Source organism: Oncorhynchus mykiss, chromosome 6 (genome assembly GCF_013265735.2).
Source record: "Oncorhynchus mykiss isolate Arlee chromosome 6, USDA_OmykA_1.1, whole genome shotgun sequence".
Lineage (NCBI taxonomy): Eukaryota > Metazoa > Chordata > Actinopteri > Salmoniformes > Salmonidae > Oncorhynchus > Oncorhynchus mykiss.
This window is the reverse complement of record NC_048570.1, coordinates 87,637,785-87,661,727: the sequence shown is the minus strand read 5'-3', so window position 1 is coordinate 87,661,727 and position 23,943 is coordinate 87,637,785. Positions and strand designations below refer to the sequence as shown.

General features: G+C 41.9%; 1 protein-coding gene across 1 annotated transcript in view; it reads left to right on the top strand.

Annotated features, from left to right (window-relative positions):
• LOC110513865 (A disintegrin and metalloproteinase with thrombospondin motifs 7) overlaps positions 1-23,943 on the top strand; it is a 146,837-nt gene that overhangs the window by 31,345 nt on the left and 91,549 nt on the right. Inside the window, exon 8 of the mRNA XM_036981387.1 lies at positions 13,363-13,506. Within this exon, the coding sequence (XP_036837282.1) occupies positions 13,363-13,506 (144 nt within the window). The remainder of the gene's footprint in view (positions 1-13,362; positions 13,507-23,943) is intronic.

Genomic DNA, 23,943 nt, shown 5'->3' with positions numbered 1-23,943 from the left:
CATACACATGGTTAGCAGATGTTAATTCGAGTGTAGCGAAATGCTTGTGCTTCTAGTTCCGACCATGCAATAATATCTAACAAGTAATCTAACAAATTCACAACAACTACCTAATACACACAAATCTAAAGGGATGGAATACGAATATGTACATATATATAAATGGATGAGTGATGGCCGTGCGGCATAGGCAAGTTGAAATAGATGGTATGAAATACAGTATATATGAGATGAGTAATGTAGGATATGTAAACATTATTAAAGTGGCATTATTTAAAGTGAATAGTGATACATTTTGTTAAATCCATTTATTAAAGTGGCCAGTGATTTGGGTCAGTATGTTGGCAGCAGCCTCTCTATGTTAGTGATGGCTGTTTAACAGCTTTAATAGAAGCTGTTTTTCAGTCTCTCTGCCCCAAATTTGATGCACCTGTACTGACCTCGCCTTCTGGATGATAGCGTGGTGGACAGGCAGTGGCTCGGGTGGTTGTTGTTCTTGATGATCTTTTCGGCCTGTCTGTGACATCGGGTGGTGTAGGTGTCCTGGAGGGCAGGTAGTTTGCCCCCGGTGATGCGTTTTGCAGACCGCACTACCCTCTGGAGAGCCTTGCGGTTGAGGGCGGTGCACTTGCCGTACCAGGCGGTGATACAGCCAATTCAAAGTTGTTTCCAGCGATGAGTACCCACTCGGCACAAACTGGTTGAATCAATGTTTTTTCAACGTAATTTGTCAACTTATTGTGATATGGAATCTACGTGAAAAATATTATTGGATGTGAAAAAAGTAATCAACGGCAATTTGTATAGAGGTTGAAATTTCAACCACAGGATTATGTTATCATGGTAACCAAATTTCAACATATTCAAACATATAAATATATTGAATGTGTACCTTTTCTAAAACAACGTCAGCTCTTCAATTTTATTTCCGCTATCAGAAGAAAAAAAACAATAGGCTGTGCAGCACCTCCTACTGGAGAATTGATCTATCTACAAGCTGCCCTTTGGATTCTAATCCAGGGTTTTAACCAAGCCCAGTTTAGCTAGGATAATTGTCACTGACTATTACCAATGTGCTATCCTGTGAATGATTGTTGAGATCCACTTAAAAACCTAAATAGATTTACTGTTGCTATCGAACTAATTCCATAGAGTAGGTTTAACAGTGTAAATTAAATGTGACCATACTTTATCACTCATATCTTCAATGATTCTATTGAGACCAAAATAGCATTTGCAAAGTCATCAACAGTTATTTTTTTTTAATTGAACCCAGAATTCAACTAAACATCGACAATACATAGGACTAGGGTTTCACGCTCTGGTTGGTTTAAAATTGAATTATATTTAGTGATATTGAGTTGTTTGGTTGTTAACGCAACCAAATATCAACATTTGAAGGGGTTTCATTGTCCGCTTGTTTAGTTCCATCTTTGCAACTGACTTAGTCTGGCTATCCAAGTTAAAAATTCAAAAAGCTAAATCCGTTCAAATTTTTTCAAGTTTGGTTTGATTTAGTCCTATTCTTTAACTTAGATTTTCAGTCAAGATGGAGATTCGAATCCAACATATCAATTAATAATTTGTAGACAAACTGGAGTTCAAGCCAGACTAAGTCACTGGCACAGATGGAACTATCCAAACAGAAGATGCATCTCCTTCCAATGTTGATATTTGGTTTTGTTGACAACCAAACGAGTCAATATCACTTTTGAAATACAATAACAATCCTATTAACTTGTCAACAAGTTCACAAATGATATGTTGGATTCACGTCTTCAACTCAGTTAAAGAATGTGATTAAGCCAGTGGCTCAGATGGAACTACCCCTGCAACAGATTCATCTTCTTTAAATGTTAATATTTTAATGCCTTGTCAACCAAACACAATTCAATATTACTTTTGTAAAATGGCCTTGCGTTACAACCTAATGTAACAATCAACCTTAAAATTAGTAACACATCCATGGCCACATTGTGAGGTTACTGCAACTATAGAAATGTCTTCCTATTGTCACGATCGTTGTATTGAGGAGACCAAAGCGCAGCGTGGTGTGAATGCATGATTTAATGATAAGACGGAAAAACACGACGTACACTAACTAACTAACTAAGCTATAGAAAATGAGTGCTAACATGCAACATCACATAGACAATAACTCACCAACCACAATACAAAACAGGCTGCCTAAATATGGTTCCCAATGAGAGACAACGACAAACACCTGCCACTGATTGAGAACCATATCAGGCCAAAACACATAGAAATAGACAAACTAGACATACAACATAGAATGCCCACTCATATCACACCCTGACCAAACAAAACATAGAAACAAACAATGCAAATCATGGTCAGAGTGTGACACCTATGTAATCATATAAAGTGTGTGTGTTCAAGATGGCATGAATAGGTCATCGCAGGTCAGGTGGAAATCTTCACAATTCCTGTAATAATCTGACCAGAATCTCCAACAGTATTGATCACTTTTTAATGTAATACTTTTTAATGTAATCTCAACTGTAATCCAGGTCATTTGGTTCTACTATTAGAGGAAGCACAGTGATTTAAAAAAAAGAAAATATTTCACCTTTTATTTAACCAGGTAGGCTAGTTGAGAACACCTTTATTTAACCAGGTAGGCTAGTTGAGAACACCTTTATTTAACCAGGTTGGCTAGTTGAGAACACCTTTATTTAACCAGGTAGGCTAGTTGAGAACACCTTTATTTAACCAGGTAGGCTAGTTGAGAACACCTTTATTTAACCAGGTAGGCTAGTTGAGAACACCTTTATTTAACCAGGTAGGCTAGTTGAGAACACCTTTATTTAACCAGGTAGGCTAGTTGAGAACACCTTTATTTAACCAGGTAGGCTAGTTGAGAACACCTTTATTTAACCAGGTTGGCTAGTTGAGAACACGTTTTCATTTGCAACTGCGACCTGGCCAAGATAAAGCGTAGCAATTCAACACATACAACAACACAGAGTTACACATGGAATAAACAAAACATACAGTCAATAATACAGTAGAACAAAAGAAAACAAAAAGTCTATATACAGTGAGTGCAAAGGAGGTAAGTTAAGGAAATAAATAGGCCATGGTGGCAAAGTAATTACAATATAGCAATTGAACACTGGAATGGTAGATCGGCAGAAGATGAATGTGCAGGTAGAGATACTGGGGTGCAAAGGAGCAAAATAAATAAATACCAGTATGGGGATGAGGTAGATAGATGGGCTGTTTACAGATGGGCTATGTACAGGTGCAGTGATCTGTAAGCTGCTCTGACAGCTGGTGCTTAAAGCTAGTGAAGGAGATGTGAGTCTCCAGCTTCAGAGATTTTTGTAATTCGTTCCAGTCATGGGCAGCAGAGAACTGGAAGGAAAGACGACCAAGGGAGGAATTGGCTTTGGGGGTGACCAGTGAGATATACCTGCTGGAGCGCGTGCTACGAGTGGGTGCTGCTATGGTGACCAGTTAGCTGAGATAAGGCGGGGCTTTACCTAGCAGAGATTTGTAGATAACCTGTAGCCAGAGGGTTTGGCGACGAATATGAAGCGAGGGCCAGCCAACGAGAGCGTACAAGTCGCAATGGTGGGTAGTGTATGGGGCTTTGGTGACAAAACGGATGGCACTGTGATAGACTGCATCCAGTTTGTTGAGTAGAGTGTTGGATGCTATTTTATAGATGACATCACCGAAGTCGAGGATCGGTAGGATGGTCAGTTTAACAAGGGTATGTTTGGCAGCATGAGTGAAGGATGCTTTGTTGCGATATAGGAAGCCAATTCTAGATTTAATTTTGGATTGGAGATGCTTAATGTGAGTCTGGAAGGAGAGTTTTCAGTCTAACCAGACACCCAGGTATTTGTAGTTGTCCACATATTCTAAGTCAGAGCCGTCGAGAGTAGTGATGCTGGACGGGCGAGCAGGTGCGGGCAGCGATCGATTGAATAGCATGCATTTAGTTTTGATAACGCAATCTGTTGTATAAATAAATAACATATCTGACATTGTATTTCCATTTGAGCTTTGCTGTCCTTTTAAGTGGTTGAAGCGCAGGGATAGACATTTGGGTGACAACTTTTCCATTGTAATTGGTTGTGCTTTTAGATGGTTGATAGAATAGTGATAACACATTGGAAATTCAACAACATTTTAGCTGTATTTTTTGAGTGAGTGAATCTCATTTATCCAACGTCTCACACCAAATTTTACCCAATTATCCAGGTTGAAGTGAGGTGGTGTGCTCTACACCAAAAATGGCTTCTATTTTGGAAGATTGCAAAGAGGAAAAACAGACCCAGGTGGCCCAAACAAAGCTTTAAAGCTTCTGTCTGATATCTCATGTCTCTCTGCTACCAATTACAGTTATCCAACACCTTTTGATCTTCTTTGTTGACAACATCACACTAAGATATTGTTCTTCACACGTACAGTAAACCACATGCGCCAACCTACTCAGATATTGAGTTCTTCACACTAAAACTGATGTCATACGAAGCAACCTGGATGCAATTAATGTCCACCTGTCACCCTCAAACTGCCTGCAACATAGTTGCATTGAATCATCACGAGATAGAAACTGACTGGATACAATGTCCAGTCAGTAAGCAGAAACAAGTTTACATGACTCGTCATATCGTTCCGTTCCAGTTGTCATGTTTATTTTCTATTCATTTTTTTACTTTTACCCCTTTTTCGTGATATCCTATTGGTAGTACAGACTCGGGAGCAGCGAAGGTCGAGAGCCAATGCGTCCTCCGAAACACAACCCTGCTAAGCTGCACTGCTTCTTTACACAATGCTTGCTTAACCCGGAAGCCAGCCGCACCAATGTGTCGGAGGAAACACTGTACACCTGGCAACCGAAGTCAGCTTGCAGGCGCCCAGCCCGCCACAGAGTCGCTAGAGCGCAATGGGACAAAGACATCCCGGCCGGCCAAACCCTCCCCTAACCAGGACGATGCTAGTCCAATTGTGCGCCGCCTCATGGGTCTCCCGGTCATGGCCAGCTGTGATACAGCCTTGGATCGAACCTGGGTCTGTAATGACGCCTCAAGCACCACGATGCAGTGCCTTAGACCGCTGCGCCACTCAGGAGGCCTAATAAATGTCATTTTATAAGTGAACTCAGACTTTTCTCTGTCCAGTTTCAACTGAAATTGTACAACAAGAACTGCACTAGCTAGCTTAGCTCGTCGCTATCTTGGTTAGCTAGCTAGCTGTTGTTAAACATTTTTGGTAAATAGGCAACATTTTGGCTAGCTACATTTTACAGCCAGAATTTTGTCTATATCAATGCTGTTACAATTACCAAACATTTGGATAAACAAATAATTCATGAACAATTCTGTGATGTATGAAAGGATTGCATGTTCTGTTTGAATTGCTTTGCCTTTGTGTATCAGCAAGGTCGCTTGAGATGTCACAGCTTGCAACTTGCTGCAACAGAAATTGTCCAAATTGATTCGTGTTACACAGGCGTCGCACAGGCAGCCCAATTCTGATATTTTTCCCACTAGTTGGTCTTTGACCAATCACATCAGATCTATTTACATCAGATCTTTGTCAGGGCTGATCTGATTGGTCAAAAGACCAATTAGTGAAAAAAATATCCGAACTGGGCTGCCTGTCTAAACGCAGCCGTAGAGTAATCCGCATGGTGTTTCATCTCCATTGTGTGATGGGATGAACAAAAATAGGTGGTTCTTTCATGTTTTAGGTCCAGCCTTATAAATACCCTGCTGACAAACACAGCTATACAAATACATTGTCCCCAAATACCCTCAGTAATGACAATGCATTGTTCCCAGACACCTTCAATTAGGATACATTGTACACAAACACCCATGGAGAACATATCCTAATGAAATAATAATAACAGGCAGGTGTTGGATTTATGTACCGCCCACCCCACCCTTGTGTCGCTTAGTTATAATGTGTGGCAGAGGGAATGCAACATGTTAAGTATTTGATAAGCATTCAATGCGCACCTGAATGAAAGAGGAGCTGTGGAATGTGATACCATGGGACATTGCTCTGGTCCCTCCACCCCTTTAGAACCTATTAATGATGTTCTTTGTCCTCAGTGTTCTGTTGTTGTTGAGGCAGACACTATGGCTTTGGAAACATGGTCTGTTGTTGTTGAGGCAGACATTATGGCTTTGGAAACATGGTCTGTTGTTGTTGAGGCAGACACTATGGCTTTTTGAAATATGGTCTGTTGTTGTTGAGGCAGACACTATGGCTTTGGAAATATGGTCTGTTGTTGTTGAGGCAGACACTATGGCTTTGGAAACATGGTCTGTTGTTGTTGAGGCAGACACTATGGCTTTGGAAACATGGTCTGTTGTTGTTGAGGCAGACACTATGGCTTTGGAAACATGGTCTGTTGTTGTTGAGGCAGACACTATGGCTTTGGAAATATGGTCTGTTGTTGTTGAGGCAGACACTATGGCTTTGTCCTCAGTGTTCTGTTGTTGTTGAGGCAGACACTATGGCTTTGGAAGTAAACTAATTAGACAATCAAAAACACATACAGCCAAACACCAATGCATTGATACAAACACATTGTTGATGTGGGCACAATGACATTGACATTTGTGAATAATAACAGAATCTGTCTATGAAATTATCCCCCTCTCAAATAAGTATTTTGAAAATTAAAAGCATATACAGCCACACACAAATGCAATGGCAGTACACTCAAGAACACAAACAAACAAATCTCTATCTTTAATATAGGTCTTTAATAGCGGTCTTTAATAGCAAAATTATCCAGGACTAATACAATTTTGATTTGAGAGAAAGAGAGAGAGAGAGAGAGAGAGCGAGAGAGAGAGCGAGAGAGAGCGAAAGAAAGAGAGCGTGATTTCAAGGATGTGCTTTTATTGAGCAGAAAAAGCAGTTGAGAAAAAAAATCACAACCAGAAGAAACTTTGTTCCAGATGTAATTTGTCACGTTTGCCAAATACAATGCACAATACATTTGTTACATTGTAGTCATTATCAGACGTATAATTTGTGCATTCATCTTAACATAGCTAGGTGATACTTTGACTGTGGTATGTGGTTGTAAATACTTTATTTTGAAAAACTGTTTAAAAAAAAGAAAATGTGTTGTGCTTGTGAAGGATTGATAGGATAGGATAGGATAGGATAGGATAGGATGGGATAGGATAGGATGGGATAGGATGGGATAGGATAGGATGGGATAGGATAGGATAGGATAGGATAGGATGGGATAGGATAGGATGGGATAGGATGGGATAGGATAGGATAGGATAGGATGGGATAGGATGGGATGGGATGGGATGGGATAGGATAGGATAGGATAGGATAGGATGGGATAGGATAGGATAGGATGGGATAGGATGGGATAGGATAGGATGGGATAGGATAGGATGGGATGGGATGGGACGGGACGGGACGGGACGGGACGGGACAGGATAGGGTTGGGATGGGATGGGATGGGATGGGATGGGATGGGATATGATGGGATAGGATAGGATAGGATAGGATATGATGGGATAGGATAGGATAGGATATGATGGGATAGGATAGGATAGGATAGGATATGATGGGATAGGATGGGATAGGATAGGATAGGATAGGATAGGATATGATGGGATAGGATGGGATAGGATAGGATAGGATAGGATAGGATATGATGGGATAGGATGGGATAGGATAGGATAGGATATGATGGGATAGGATGGGATGGGATGGGATAGGATAGGATAGGATAGGATAGGATAGGATAGGATATGATGGGATAGGATAGGATAGGATAGGATAGGATATGATGGGATAGGATGGGATAGGATAGGATAGGATAGGATATGATGGGATAGGATGGGATAGGATAGGATATGATGGGATAGGATAGGATAGGATAGGATGGGATAGGATGGGATAGGATAGGATAGGATAGGATGGGATAGGATAGGATATGATGGGATAGGATGGGATGGGATAGGATAGGATAGGATAGGATAGGATAGGATATGATGGGATAGGATAGGATAGGATATGATGGGATAGGATGGGATAGGATAGGATATGATGGGATAGGATAGGATAGGATAGGATATGATGGGATGGGATGGGATGGGATAGGATAGGATAGGATAGGATAGGACAGGATAGGATAGGATAGGATAGGATAGGATAGGATAGGATATGATGGGATAGGATGGGATAGGATATGATGGGATAGGATGGGATGGGATGGGATGGGATAGGATGGGATAGGATAGGATAGGATAGGACAGGATAGGATGGGATAGGACAGGATAGGATAGGATAGGATAGGATAGGATAGGATAGGATATGATAGGATAGGATAGGATGGGATAGGATAGGATGGGATAGGACAGGATGGGATAGGATAGGATAGGATGGGATAGGATAGGATGGGATGGGATAGGATAGGATATGATGGGATAGGATAGGATAGGATAGGATAGGACAGGATAGGATGGGATAGGATGGGATAGGACAGGATAGGATGGGATAGGATAGGATAGGATAGGATGGGATAGGATAGGATGGGATGGGATGGGATAGGATAGGATAGGATATGATGGGATAGGATGGGATAGGATAGGATAGGATAGGATGGGATAGGACGGGATGGGATGGGATAGGATAGGATAGGATAGGATAAGATAGGACAGGATAGGATAGGATAGGATGGGATAGGATAGGATAGGATAGGATAGGATGGGATGGGATGGGATGGGATGGGATGGGATGGGATGGGATAGGATAAGATGGGATGGGACGGGACGGGACGGGACGGGACGGGATAAGATAGGATAGGATGGGATAAGATGGGATAGGATAGGATAGGATGGGATGGGATGGGATGGGACGGGACGGGACGGGACAGGATAAGATAGGACAGGATAGGATAGGATAGGATAGGATAGGATAGGATGGGATAGGATAGGATAGGATATGATAGGATGGGATAGGATAGGATAAGATAGGACAGGACAGGATAGGATAGGATAGGATGGGATGGGATGGGATAGGATAGGATAGGATAAGATAGGACAGGACAGGACAGGATAGGATAGGATAGGATAGGATAGGACAGGATAGGATAGGATAGGATAGGATAGGACAGGACAGGATAGGATAGGATAGGACAGGATAGGATAGGATAGGACAGGATAGGATAGGAAGGGATGGGATGGGATAGGATAGGACAGGACAGGATAGGATAGGATAGGATAGGACGGGATAGGATAGGATAGGATAGGACAGGACAGGATAGGATAGGATAGGACAGGATATGATAGGATAGGATGGGATGGGATAGGATAGGATAGGATAGCCTCATCATGTAACAGTTGGTTTGATGTCTCTAGCTTGAATGGTTAAAGAGTTACCCTCAGTAGGTTATTTTATGCTAATTAATGTACGTTTATATCGTTATAGTTGATAAACGTTTTAAAGAATTGGAATTTAGGATAGCCTGAACATGAGAAAGTTGGTTTGGTGTCTCTTGAATGATTTAAACCCCATAAGGTCGCTGTCCTCTCCCCCTGCTGAAGTCTAATTAGCATAATAGAACACATTTAATCATCTGTCAGTTTCAGCTAGAGATCTGTTGTTGTTTTTGCATTGGATGCGTCTCAATCCACCACATCCACTTAATTAACACTTCTGCATCTGCTGTGAAAGGTGATAGAGCTAGAGCAGTGTTTATCAGACCAGGAGACATCTGCTGTGAAAGGTGACAGAGCTAGAGTGGTGTTTATCAGACCAGGAGACATCCCATCTGCTGTGAAAGGTGACAGAGCTAGAGCTGTGTTTATCAGACCAAGAGACATTCCATCTGCTGTGAAAGGTGACAGAGCTAGAGTGGTGTTTATCAGACCAGGAGACATCCCATCTGCTGTGAAAGGTGACAGAGCTAGAGCGGTGTTTATCAGACCAGGAGACATCCCATCTGCTGTGAAAGGTGACAGAGCTAGAGCGGTGTTTGTCAGACTGAAAATGGAAAGATGAGACTCACACGTACATGTGGGTTGTTTTGCTCTAGGACGACCACAGGCCACACAAGACTCATCTGAAGTCGGTTCAACCGACCTGCCAACTTCTGTCTGTAGCGTCCCAATAGTTGGGGCTACACACTAATATGACCCATCTGTGTAAAGGTGACACTCTCACCAACACGTATAGTTCCAGTCAAAAGTTTGGACACACCTACTCATTCAAGGGTTTTTCTTTATTTTTACTATTTTCTACATTGTACAATAATACTAAAGACATCAAAACTATGAAATAACTACATTATTCTATGTGTGTTTTGATGTCTTCCCTATTATTCTACAATGTAGAAAATAGTAAAAATAAAGAAAAACTCTTAAATGAGTAGGTGTGTCCAAACTTTTCACTTTTAACTTTTTACATGTGGGTTGTTTTTGCTCTAAGACTCAAGACCCGACAACAATAAATGAATGGAAGTACAGTATATATGGAGACGCTTTAGTGACAAACAATTTCCTGATCTTTCTCATGTCACACTTCGAACAAACTTCGTTTTGATATTTATTTGAGGACTATCTGTTTACGCATGTAGTGAATCTGTTTTCAATGCGTTTTTATGGGTCAATAGCAGTAGAGGGGTGAGTTATTTTATGCAAATGTAAAGCCGTGGCCAAAAGTTTTGAGAATGACACAAATATTAATTTCCACAAAGTTTGCTGCCTCAGTGTCTTTAGATATTTTGGTCAGGTGCTACAATGGAATACTGAAGTATAATTACAAGCATTTCATAAGTGTCAAAGGCTTTTATTGACAATTACATGAAGTTGATGCAAAGAGTCAATATTTGCAATGTTGACCCTTGTTTTTCAAGACCTCTGCAATCCGCCCTGGCATGCTGTCAATTAACTTCTGGGTCACATCCTGACTGATGGCAGCCCATTCTTGCATAATCAATGCTTGGAGTTTGTCAGAATTTGTGGGTTTTTGTCCACCCGCCTCTTGAGGATTGACCACAAGTTCTCAATGGGATTAAGTTCTGGGGAGTTTCCTGGCCATGGACCCAAAATATCGATGGTTTGTTCCCTGAGCCACTTAGTTATAGGTACTCCATCATGCTGGAAAAGGCATTGTTCGTCACCAAACTGTTCCTGGATGGTTGGGAGAAGTTGCTCTCGGAGGATGTGTTGGTACCATTCTTTATTCATGGCTGTGTTCTTAGGCAAATTTGTGAGTGAGCCCACTCCCTTGGCTGAGAAGCAACCCCATATATACATGGTCTCAGGATGCTTTACTGTTGGCATGACGTAGGACTGATGGTAGCGCTCACCTTGTCTTCTCCGGACAAGCTTTTTTCCGGATGCCCCAAACAACCGCTCTCCTTGATGATCCGATAAATGGTTGATTTAGGTGCAATCTTACTGGCAGCAATATCTTTGCCTGTGGAGCCCTTTTTGTGCAAAGCAATGATGACTCCACATGTTACCTTGCAGGTAACCATGGTTGACAGAGGAAGACAATGATTCCAAGCACCACCCTCCTTTTGAAGCTTCCAGTCTGTTATTCGAACTCAATCCACATGACAGCGTGATCTCCAGCCTTGTCCCCGTCAACACTCACACCTGTGTTAACGAGCGAATCACTGACATGTCAGCTGGTCCTTTTGTGGCAGGGCTGAAGTGCAGTGGAATTTTGGAGGGGGATTCAGTTCATTTGCATGGCAAAGATGGACTTTGCAATTAATTGCAATTCATCTGATGACTTCATAACATTCTGGAGTATATGCAAATTGCCACCATACAAACTGAGGCAGCAGACTTTGTGAACATTTATTTTTGTGTCATTCTCAACTTTTGGCCACGACTGTATGCACATTTTATATAATTATAGTTGATAAAGGTTTGAAATAATTTTATGTTAAAATAGCTTGAACATATATGTTAAGTTGGTCTTGTAGCTTGATTGGCCAAGGAGCAGGACCACTTTTAACATCTACTTCTGTATTCCTATGGTACTCATTCAAACTAATGTTAAGTTATGCAAATGTTTTATGGTTATAGTTCAGAAGTAAATAGTATTAAAAAATCATTTGACAAGCAATAGAAGTATAGTGTAGAATTAGAATACTGTGATGCAAGTTAGTTAAGTCAGAAAACAAGTCGTGCAGCACACAAGTTAAATGAATTCGCTATGTGGTGCGTAGATCCAAATGCCCAATAAGAAAATGAAGGTCCACTCTTTTTGGATGAAGGTGATTGAAGATACGTCTGTTTATTCCGTTAGGGACAAACGTCTCACCCCGTCAGGTTTCATCAGTGTCAATGTCAAAGCCTTAATTCAAAGGGAGTGGACCTTATCAATGCTGTGTATGAATGCAAAACCTAATAGAGTTTGATAGTAGTTGAGGTCAACTCCAGTCAATGTATAGCATGTCTCTATACGTGTCCCACTTTCTTTTTTAAAGAGCTCTAACTGAACCAGTACTGACTTAGGCATTTGTTGGAAAGGGGCCCTTTACTACATACAACAACAGGGTATGTAAATACAATTAAAAGTGAGTTTGCCTCGTCTTTGAGGCTTCAGCCCTCGCCTTGGAGTCTTTAGACCATCACAGAGTGAAGCTGTGATATTGGTTGTTGGTGCCATATATTGCTAAGCCCCCTAGTGGGATTCAGATTGGTTTCTAAATACTCCGCTCAGTGGCCATAGGGGGTAAATGGGACTGGGTTGGTTAACGCTTGTGTGAGATCTGGAAGTCCGGCGACTGATGAAAGCAACGTGTTGCATTAGCTTAGCGGGCTATGCTACCCACTACAAAGACACCAAGACTGCTGCCAGACATGTTTGTCAAAGGATTTTGTGCGGTTTCCAAGGCAGGCTCTGGCAGCATTTGATGTGTATACAGTACATGTCTGTCTCTTTGGTCTCTCTCTACTGTGTGAATGTGTACGTTCATACGTGTGCTAATTCAAGTGTGTGTCTAGGCAGCCTGTCTAGGCAGTGGCCTCTCAATATACACTGCATCAGCTGTGTGTGTATATATATTGAGTGGACAAAATATTAGGAATGCCTGTTCTTTCCATGACGGATTGACCTGGTGAATCCAGGATCCCTTATTGATATCACCTGTTAAATCCACTTCAATCCATTAGTTAGGTGTTCCTAATGTTTTGTCCAGTCGGTGTATACTGTATATTTGAGAATGGATATTATATTGTATAGTTGTCCACTCACTGTGTTGTGTGTGTGTGTGTGTGTGTGTCTATATATTCCTATATATCTGTATACATGTCAAATTGTCCATGCAGGGCCCACTCACTCTCCCTTCTCTCTGTGGGATGTGCTTCTATGCCGCAGCTTTGGGATTCAGCATGATGGGAACGGCAATGACTGTGAGCCGATTGGGAAAAGACCTTTCATCATGTCTCCACAGCTCCTGTATGGCACCTCCACCCCCAGCTGGTCGCGCTGCAGCCGCCAGTATATCACCCGCTTCCTCGAGTGAGTTCTAATTCTATTGTCCCACACTGATGACCTCATCATTCTGTCCAAGTTTCTCCCTGTTTCTCTCTCACACTTTGTAATGATAATGCAAATGATAGTATGTAGAAAACCATGCAATGTGTCACTCAATCAGGCTTAATGCAATGTTCCCAAAGGAAAACAGAATGCAAACATAGTGAGAAAATGATCTGTTGTTCTCTTTCTGCCTCTCTCTCCGTCTCCATCTGTCTTTCTCTCTTTTATTCTCTCTCTCTCTCGCTCTTCTCTCCTCATCCCCTTCAAACCACTTTACCGGTCTCTTTCCCGTCTCTAACTCCCTATTCTACAATTCCACTCATCATTTGTGCCACTGATGGCCCTTGAATCCATAATACAACTACACCCCAATAAGGACCTAATGGAATATGTACCGGATATATGCACTGATTTATGAGTGCATTCTAATTGTCCCATGGTCTCTTTGTTCCATGTTGCTTGATGCTTTCAAATTGAGCAGTTCCACCAATGATGTATCCACTTTCAATCTACCATCTACCCAAATAGCCTGGATATGAGAGGGTTGTATGTGGATGGTACTTAGAATGTTTCAATCTACCATCTACCCAGATAGCCTGGATAAGAGAGGGTTGTATGTGGATGGTATGTGGATAGTGTGGATGGTATGGAATGTTTCAGTCACAGATCAATAGACAAAACCTCCATCACTGCTTACTACCATCCAATCTATCTGAGACTCAGAGACAAGCGTCAGAGACGTGTTTGGTTCCTAAGTAAACCAAGATAAAGGATCTATTTCAATACATCATACACCCTTTCCGGTCATAGGTTTGTGTCCATAAAATATGTTATTTGTTATTTTCTAAGACATGACTGTGTCTCCGTCTTAATGCAAACATACTGAAAGATGTCACACTACAACAGACATGCTTTCTGCTTTGTGATTTTGCAGTGTGAAAAATACCTCTTGTCAGCTCCATCAGCTTCACAGAGTACGTGCTGCGCTTTCTGAGGCTTAGACAGACACAATAGTATCTTGTAGTGATGATGCATGCCTCTTATATAGAACCCTAGATAGCAGTGCCAAATAGAACCCTAGCTAGCAGCGCCATATAGAACCCTAGTTGGCAACGCCATATAGAAACCTAGCTGGCAGCACCAAATAGAACCCTAGCTGGCAGCACCATATAGAACCCTAGTTGGCAACGCCATATAGAACCCTAGCTGGCAACGCCAAATAGAACCCTAGCTAGCAGTGCCAAATAGAACCCTAGCTAGCAGCGTCATTTGGAATCCTAGCTAGCAGCGCCATTGGAACCCTAGCTAGCAGCGTCATATGGAACCCTAGCTAGCAGCGTCATTTGGAACCCTAGCTAGCAGCGTCATTTGGAACCCTAGCTAGCAGCGCCATATGGAACCCTAGCTAGCAGCACCATATGGAACCCTAGTTAGCAGCGCCATTGGAACCCTAGCTAGCAGCGTCATATGGAACCCTAGCTAGCAGCGTCATATGGAACCGTAGCTAGCAGCGTCATATGGAACCCTAGCTAGCAGCGTCATATGGAACCCTAGCTAGCAGCGTCATATGGAACCCTAGCTAGCAGCGCCATATGAAACACTAGCTAGCAGCGTGATATGGAACCCTAGCTAGCAGCACCATATAGAACCCTAGTTAGCAGCGCCAAATAGAACCCTAGCTAGCAGCGTCATTTGGAATCCTAGCTAGCAGCGCCATTGGAACCCTAGCTAGCAGCGTCATATGGAACCGTAGCTAGCAGCGTCATTTGGAACCCTAGCTAGCAGCGTCATTTGGAACCCTAGCTAGCAGCGCCATATGGAACCCTAGCTAGCAGCACCATATGGAACCCTAGTTAGCAGCGCCATTGGAACCCTAGCTAGCAGCGTCATATGGAACCCTAGCTAGCAGCGTCATATGGAACCGTAGCTAGCAGCGTCATATGGAACCCTAGCTAGCAGCGCCATATAGAACCCTAGTTAGCAGCGCCATATAGAACCCTAGCAAGCAGCGCCAAATAGAACCCTAGCTAGCAGCGCCAAATAGAACCCTAGCTAGCGGGTCCAAATAGAACCCTAGCTAGCGGCGCCAAATAGAACCCTAGCTAGCGGCACCAAATAGAACGCTAGCTAGAACCCTAGCTAGCTAGCGGCACCATATGGAACCCTCATTCTTCTCTGCGGATCCTCTCAAGCTCTGTCAGGTTGGATGGGGAGCGTTGCTGCACAGCTATTTTCAGTCCGGGCTCTGGCTGGGCCACTCAAGGACATTCAGAGACTTGTCCCAAAGCCACTCCTGCATTGTCTTGGCTGTGTGCTTAGGGTCTTTGGGGCGAAGGTTCACCTTCCAAAAAGACAATCTGAGGTCCTGAGCAGGTTTTCATCAAGGATCTCTCTGTACTTTGCTCTGTTCATCTTTCCCTCGATCCTGACTAGTCTCCCAGTCCCTGCCACTAAAGAACATCCCCACAGCATGATGCTGCCACCACCATGTTTCACAGTAGGGATGGTGCCAGGTGTCTTCCAGATGTGACAGTTGGCATTCAGGCCAAAGAGTTCAATATTGGTTTCATCAGACCAGAGAATCTTGTTTCTCATGGTCTGAGAGTCCTTTAGGTGCCTTTTGGCAAACTCCAAGTTGGCTGTCGTGCCTTTTTACTGTGGACTGGCTTCTGTCTGACCACTCGACCATAAAGGCCAGATTGATGGAGTGTTGCAGAGATGGTTGGAACTCTGGAGCTCTGTCAGAGTGACCACCAGGTTCTTTGTCATCTCTCTGACCACGGCCCTTCTCCCCCGACTGCTCAATTTGGCTGGGCGGCCAGCTCTGAATACTTTCAGAATGCGCTGTAGCTGATGCTGTCAGGACAAAAGATTATGGCTTGTCATACTTTTTTTGGCCAGACTGCATCAGATACATGGGCTACATGTAGTAAGACAGAGGGGAGCTATTTCGCTCGCTCAGATTCTTTCTCCAGTGAGAGAGTTTCAGCCACTTGCGAATTGAAGGAAAGTTGGCGGGTGCACAGTGCACTCTTCAGATGCTGGAATGATTTTGGATGAACATGTGAAGGTAACCTACTTTTTTAAATGAATTTGTTTGACAATCAGATGAAAACATCATGGTTGTGTTCATGGCACATTAAAAGGTAATGCATTTGACAGTTAAATGATGTCTTCACTATACATTCCATACAAAATGTGAGGAGAGGGGTGCCTCAGACTGGCCCCTGCCTGGGGCCTCCAAGTGTGTGTGGGTTTGTGTGGACCTAGGCAGGATCTAGGCCTGGGTTGACTAATTGATTTATCTTCATGCCTGCTAAAAAAAATACGACGGCATTTGCTCCCACATTTTTCCTAAAATGTGATTGGTTGCATGTGCTCTCATATATTGGCTTGCTACAGTGTTAGTCTCTTGCTCCAAAATGCTCTGATAACATTGTTTGGATCGCTGCACTGGCACCAACCGGCAAGAAAGGCAGAAAACCAGTGTAAAAGGTAACTAATGAGCATGTCTGGAAACATGGTCCAGATTTACACGAGAAGTGTTTGCACCAATACAGAACTTGCACCTGTTTTCTCTTTGTCTGAGTGAATATGGCATCAAGTAAAGAATCAAGGTTACAAATAGGAAAATTAGTGTATGGTAAAATGTATGACGATGGTTTAATGTTTTAGCTTTGTTTACTTGACTTTAAAGTCACGGGAAAATGTTGCACCCGTACGTACAAACATTAAATCAATTGGCGTGCATCTGACATGCACCAGCAAGCCTACAATGACTGTCTTTCTTTAGTTTGTGTTTCTTTGTCAGAGTGAAGCTGTATGTATGACTCAGAATGTATTTTTCTTTGCTGAAATGACCTATTTACATGCTATAGCCTACCTTATCTAATGCAGGCAAACCATCACTTGAGAGTTGGCAGTCACAAGTTTAGCTTGCACTCTTCCTTCTACTTGTTTGTACATTTGTACTTCTTGCTCTACTTGTTGTTTTGGTGTGACGAAGTATAATTATTTCAGTATGTTTTCATTCAGACACAGTCGTGTCCTTGAAAATAACATTCACACATAATGTGAGGTTAACATCTCATCAGCACAGACCTATGACCGGAAAGGGTGTATGATGTATTGAAAGAAATCCTTTATCTTTAATTGCCCTCAAGTAAACCAAGATGAAGGGTCTCTTTCAATACAGAATACATCCTTTCCAGTCATTGGTCTGTGCTGATGAAATTTTCACCTCACATTATGTGTGAATATTATTTTCTAGGACATGACTGTGTCGGGTAGGAGTGTTGTGCCAGTAACCGAAAGGTTGCTGGATCAAATCCCAGAGCTGACAAGGTAAAAATCTGTCGTTCAGCCCTTGAGCAAGGCAGTTAACCCACTCTTCCCCGGGCGCCTCTCCGATCCAGAGGAGTTGGTTTAAATGCAGAAGACACATTTTAGTTGAATGCAATCAGTTGTAAAACTGACTAGGTATCCCCCTTTCCCTTAATGCAAACATACTGAAAGATGTATACTTTGTCACACTACAACAGACATGCTTTCTGCTTTATTTTTCATGCTTTCATGCTTTCTGCTTTATTTTTGTTTTTTTTGCAGCGTGAAACACAATTTAAATACCTCTTGTAAGCTCCATCAGCTTCACAGGAGGATTGTACGCTGTGCTTTCTGAGGCTAAGACAGACTTAATATAATATTTTAGTGAGGATGCATGCCTCTCAGACTTGAATGAGGATAGCAATGAAATAAATATTCACCTGACATTCGCAGAATTCAGGTTCATAATCAGGCTTCATTAGTATTGTTGCTCAGATTTTATTTACCTTTATTTACCTAGGCAAGTCAGTTTAGAACAAATTCTTATTTACAATGACGGTCTACCCCGGCCAAACCCGGGGCCAATTGTGCGCCGCCCTATGGGACTCCCAATCACGGCCAGATGTGATGCAGCCTGGATTTGAACCAGTGAGACCTCTGGCACTGAGATGCAGTGCCTTAGACCGTTGCACCACGTTGCACCCACACCTGAAGGTAAAAGGATTATTTCGAATTGTGACACTAAATTAATTGTGACACGAATTGTGACACTAAATGGAGCGGCGGGGTAGCCTAGTGGTTAGAGCGTTGGACTAGTACTAGCATTGAAAATAAGAATTTGTTCTTAACTGACTTGCCTAGTTAAATAAAGGTAAAAAAATGTCAGAAGTGATGTTATGAGGTTTTCTATAGGAAGGCAATATCATGGTTGAATCCATTGCAAATCCCAGAGACTGCGGCATTTGAAATGTGAATAAATGCATGTTCTGTCCAGTTGTCCACTCCATATGCAAGACAACTGGCCACCCCCCTGTGCTAGGTTTCTGTCTAGGTTCCTGCCTTCTAGGAAGTTTTTCCTAGCCAATGGGCTTCTGCCTCTGTATTGCTTGCTCTTTAGGGTTTAGGCTGAGTATCTGTAAAGCACTTTGTGACAGCTGCTGATGTAAAATGGCTTTATAAAATCCATTTGATTGATGGAGCATTATAATGTCATGAGCTCACCTTAAGGATATGGTTTATCCTCCAGTTCTGCTCAAAGCTCAGTGCCTTCAAAAATTATTCATCCCCCTTGGCGTTGTTCCTGTTTTGTTGCATTATTTTGTTCCACAACCTGTAATTTAAATGGTTTTTATTTGGATTTCATGTAATGGACATACACAAAATAGTCCAAAATTGGTGACGTGGAATGAAAAAAAATTACTTGTTTCAAAACATTCAAAAAAATGTCAAACCAAAAGTGGTGCGTGGATATGTATTCACCCCCTTTGATATGAACCCCAAATACAAGATATGGTGCAACCAATTACCTTCATGAGGTCACATAATTAGTTAAATAAAGTCCACCTGTGTGCAAGTGTCACATGATCTCAGTATATATACACCTGTTCTGAAAGGCCCCAGTGTCTGCAACACCACTAAACAAGGGGCACCACCAAGCAAGTGGCACCATGAAGACCAAGGAGCTCTCCAAACAGGTCAGGGACAAAGTTGTGGAGAAGTATAGATCAGGGTTGGGTTATAAAAAATATCAGAAACTTTGAACATCCCACAGAGCACCATTAAATCCATTATTATAAAATGGAAAGAATATGGCACCACAACAAACCTGCCAAGAGAGGGCCGCCCACCAAAACTCACGAACCAGGCAAGGAGGGCATTAATCACATAACCCTGAAGGAGCAGTAAAGCACCACCACGGAGAATGGACTTTCTGTCCATAGTTCCGCTTTAAGCCGTACACTCCACAGAGCTGGGCTTTACAGAATTGGACAGAAAAGCCATTGCTTAAAGAAAAAAATAATCAAACACGTTTGGTGTTCGCCAAAAGGGATGTGGGAGTCTCCCCAAACATATGGAAGAAGGTACTCTGGTCAGATAAGACAAAAATGTAGCATTTTGGCCATCAAGGAAAACGCTACGTCTGGTGCAAACCCAACACCACATCACCCCGAGAACACCATCCCCACAGTGAAGCATGGTGGTGGCAGCATCATGCTGTAGGGATGGTTTTCATTGGCAGTGACTGGGAAACTGGTCAGAATTGAAGGAATGATGGATGGCGCTAAATACAGGGAAATTCTTGAGGGAAACCTGTTTCAGTCTTCCAGAGATTTGAGACTGGGATAGAGGTTCACCTTCCTGCAGGACATGACCCTAAGCATACTGCTAAAGCAACACTCGAGTGGTTTAAGGAGAAACATTTAAATATCTTGGAATGGCCTAGTCAAAGCCCAGACCTCAATCCAATTGAGAATCTGTGGTATGACTTAAAGATTGCTGTACACCAGGGGAACCCATTCAACTTGAAGGAGCTGGAGCAGTTTTGCCTTGAAGAATGGGAAAAAAAATCCCAGTGGCTAGATGTGCCAAGCTTGTGGAGACATACCCCAGAGACTTGTTGTAATTGCTGTTGTAATTGCTGCAAAAGGTGGCTCTACAAAGTATTGACTTTGGGGGGGTGAACAGTTATGCACGCTCAAGTTTTCTGTTTTTTTGTCTTATGTCTTGTTTGTTTCACAATAAAACATATTTTGCATCTTCAAAGTGGTAGGCATGTTGTGTAAATCAAATGATACAAACCCCCAAAAATTCAATTCCAGGTTGTAAGGCAACAAAATTGGAAAAATGCCAAGGGGGTGAAAACTATATTTCACAAGCCACTGTAGGACTGTTTCATAATGGTAGCTCATATTGTCAGAGTACGAGCAGGGTTAGGAGAATGAGCTGGCATTCAGGCGATCAGGCGGTTCATTGTACTCCCCCTCTGTCCTGCTGCTGAATGGGAGAGGGTAGTAGCCCCTCCTTCCAGCTGGCAGTAGCCATGGGCCCATGTACGCCTCTCCTATCTCACCTCATCTTTTCCTAATTTTCTCTCCATCTCACTCTTTCTTTATACATATATCTCGTTCTCTCCTATCTCTTCATATATGTTTCTCTCTCCTATTTCTTCATATATTTCTCTCTCTCCTATTTCTTCATATATTTCTCTCTCCTATTTCTTCATATATGTTTCTCTCTCCTATTTCTTCATATTTCTCTCTCTCCTATTTCTTCATATATTTCTCTCTCCTATTTCTTCATATATTTCTCTCTCTCCTATTTCTTCATATGTTTCTCTCTCCTATTTCTTCATATATTTCTCTCTCTCCTATTTCTTCATATTTCTCTCTCTCCTATTTCTTCATATATTTCTCTCTCCTATTTCTTCATATATTTCTCTCTCTCCTATTTCTTCATATATTTCTCTCTCTCCTATTTCTTCATATATTTCTCTCTCCTGCTATTTCTTCATATTTCTCTCTCTCCTATTTCTTCATATATTTCTCTTTGAGCTGGAACCATCCAATTGCCTCCCTCTAACACTTTTTACATCCCATCTTCTCCTCCTCTTCCTCCATTTGTCATCTTTCCCTCCCTCCTCTTCCTCTCATCTCTTCCTGCTCCCACCACAAGGGCACCATTGTGCGCTAATGGCAGAGAGGTTCCTCAGGGCGCCGTACTCAGTCCTATTTGTCTGACTTTGAGCTGTAGGTGTTAGTTAAATGTGGAATGTGGAAGGGCAGGCTGAGCCATGGGGTTCAGATGGTTATCCTACAGATGGGCTGAGGACAGAGAGAGTAGCTCTCCAACAATGTCTAGACTAGATTGTTTGAAGGGGGGTTGGAGGTTGGAAGGAGAGGCGGGGGTTACAAAAAAGCCCCAAAGCTTTTCATGTGTGTAATTGCAATGAAAAGGAATCTGCAAATTGCAGCGAGGACAATGATTGCCTTCTGCTTGATTGTGAGTGGGCAAGACTTCTGAGACTTAAGCTGTAAATTAACACGTACCATGCAGTGTGTCAATTGTTTTACTGTTTGAAAGGTGAATGACGTTTTCACTGGTGTTACATAAGTTCAGACATTCGTATTGTTGACGCTGATCGATTTTGATTTATTTTAGCTAGCGACTTGACTATTGAAAATATTAGCATTCTTTGTGTGGAATTTTCTCAAAAGAATAGAGTTTATAAATCACCACGGCATAAACTTCTCCTGGACAGCACAAGTGTTTTTCTTTCACAAAGGCATCAGATGTCAGTTCTCCCTCTAAACCTCTATTCAGTGGACCTCTGCAGCCATAGTCACTCATGGAGAACAATTTAATTGCTGTTGCATAGTGGTCAATATTATGTCATCCCAAATGCGTCATCATTATATGTATGCATCATTAAACTCCTGGCTATTGAAGTCCCATTGAAGAGGTGTACTGTACTGTAGGTTAAGCAGCTGTTAACAGATGCTGAGTCAAATATTCCCCTCCTTTTTGGAATACTGCATCTAAAGTTACAAAGAAAAGCTTTGCCCTTGGATGAACCAGTTTAATCAAGGTTTGCATTTTAGAATCAAGGACAATAATAAGTATTAGGGCATTTTTAGTCCATAAATCCCTATACTATTGTCCATTATTGGATGCACAGCAAAAACATTACACAGAAATTCTAGAGCCTTCTATCATACATTTCATTAGCTAGCTGTTAAATGGTCTTTAGTTTAGATGACTTGATATTTTTAAACAAGACACATACCAAAGTATGCAGTTGATTAAGAATCAGTAGATAAACACAAAGTTTCTGACTTATTTTCATGTGTTCCTCTATCATGATAGTGTTTGGCAGGATACATTTTTTAAATTTAAATAAGCTAAAATGGCAAGTCCGTCTTCAGTAGTCGCTACTGTGGTCCAAAGGCTAATATAGGGTCATTTGTTCAGCTCTGAAAGCATTCTGTGGAATTCTCCCCAACTACATTACTAGGCATGTTGTGATTTTTCCTGCAGCTGTGAGGTGCAGCTGGCCAACGCCTCCTTATAGCTCCTCCAGATGATCTAGGCCCTGTGTTCATAAAGTGATTCAGAGTAGGAGTTCTGATCTACGATCAGTTTGTCCTTTTAGATAATGCTGACTAAGACCAGGTGGACCTGATCCTAGATCAGCAGTTCTATTTTGAGACACTTGGGAATACAGGCCCTAAGCTTTGTAGGCGTAATCCATCTCGCCAGCTTTACCTTTTTTATGATATTTTACCAGATCATCTCAGCTTTCAAGCTCTCTGCTCCAAAGTGGCCATTTTGTTTCTCGACTGGGTGCATGGGTTCATTGAATGAAGTACATTTGAACTCAGTCAAATCTATGGAATATGTTGAAATTGGTGTCATGGAGCCCATTGAAGGAAATCACCCTATCTAGTTGCCATTCTTGATTGCCTGATATTGAAATAAGTCATTTTCATATTTTGCGTGTGAATCTGGCTGTTGCTAGGTAGAAGAAATTCCAATGGATTGCTTAGTTTCAGTTCAGCCTTATTCATCACTAGTCACAACAAAATCAGTTGTATAAGCGTATTTATCATGAATGATGTCATAATCTGTTATATCAGATTAGCAGGGGTGGCAGGTAGCTTAGTGGTTAGAGCTTTGGGCCAGTAACCGAAAGGGTGCTAGATAGAATCCCCGAGCTGACAAGGTAAAAATCTGTCGTTCTGCCCCTGAACAAGGCAGTTAACCCACTGTTCCTAGGCCGTCATTGTAAATAAGAATTTGTTCTTAACTGACTTGTAAAAAAAATAGCATGTTATTGTATTGGTTTGGATTGATGTGGTGTCTACACTGTGAAGTACTTTCAAATGCGTCATTGTATAAATGTTGCTTCAGAAATGCAAAAAATCTTTGTTAGAGTTGAAATCACAAGCATATATTCATAGGTTATTTCAGGTGAAATACTGCGTAAGTGGACCAGACAGAATTTACTGAAGCAGGATATTGTAAAGGCCTTTAGCCATAGTTTTATAAATTAATTGCAAAGACACCTGTTGTAAAAGTAATGGTTTAAACATTCTTTGC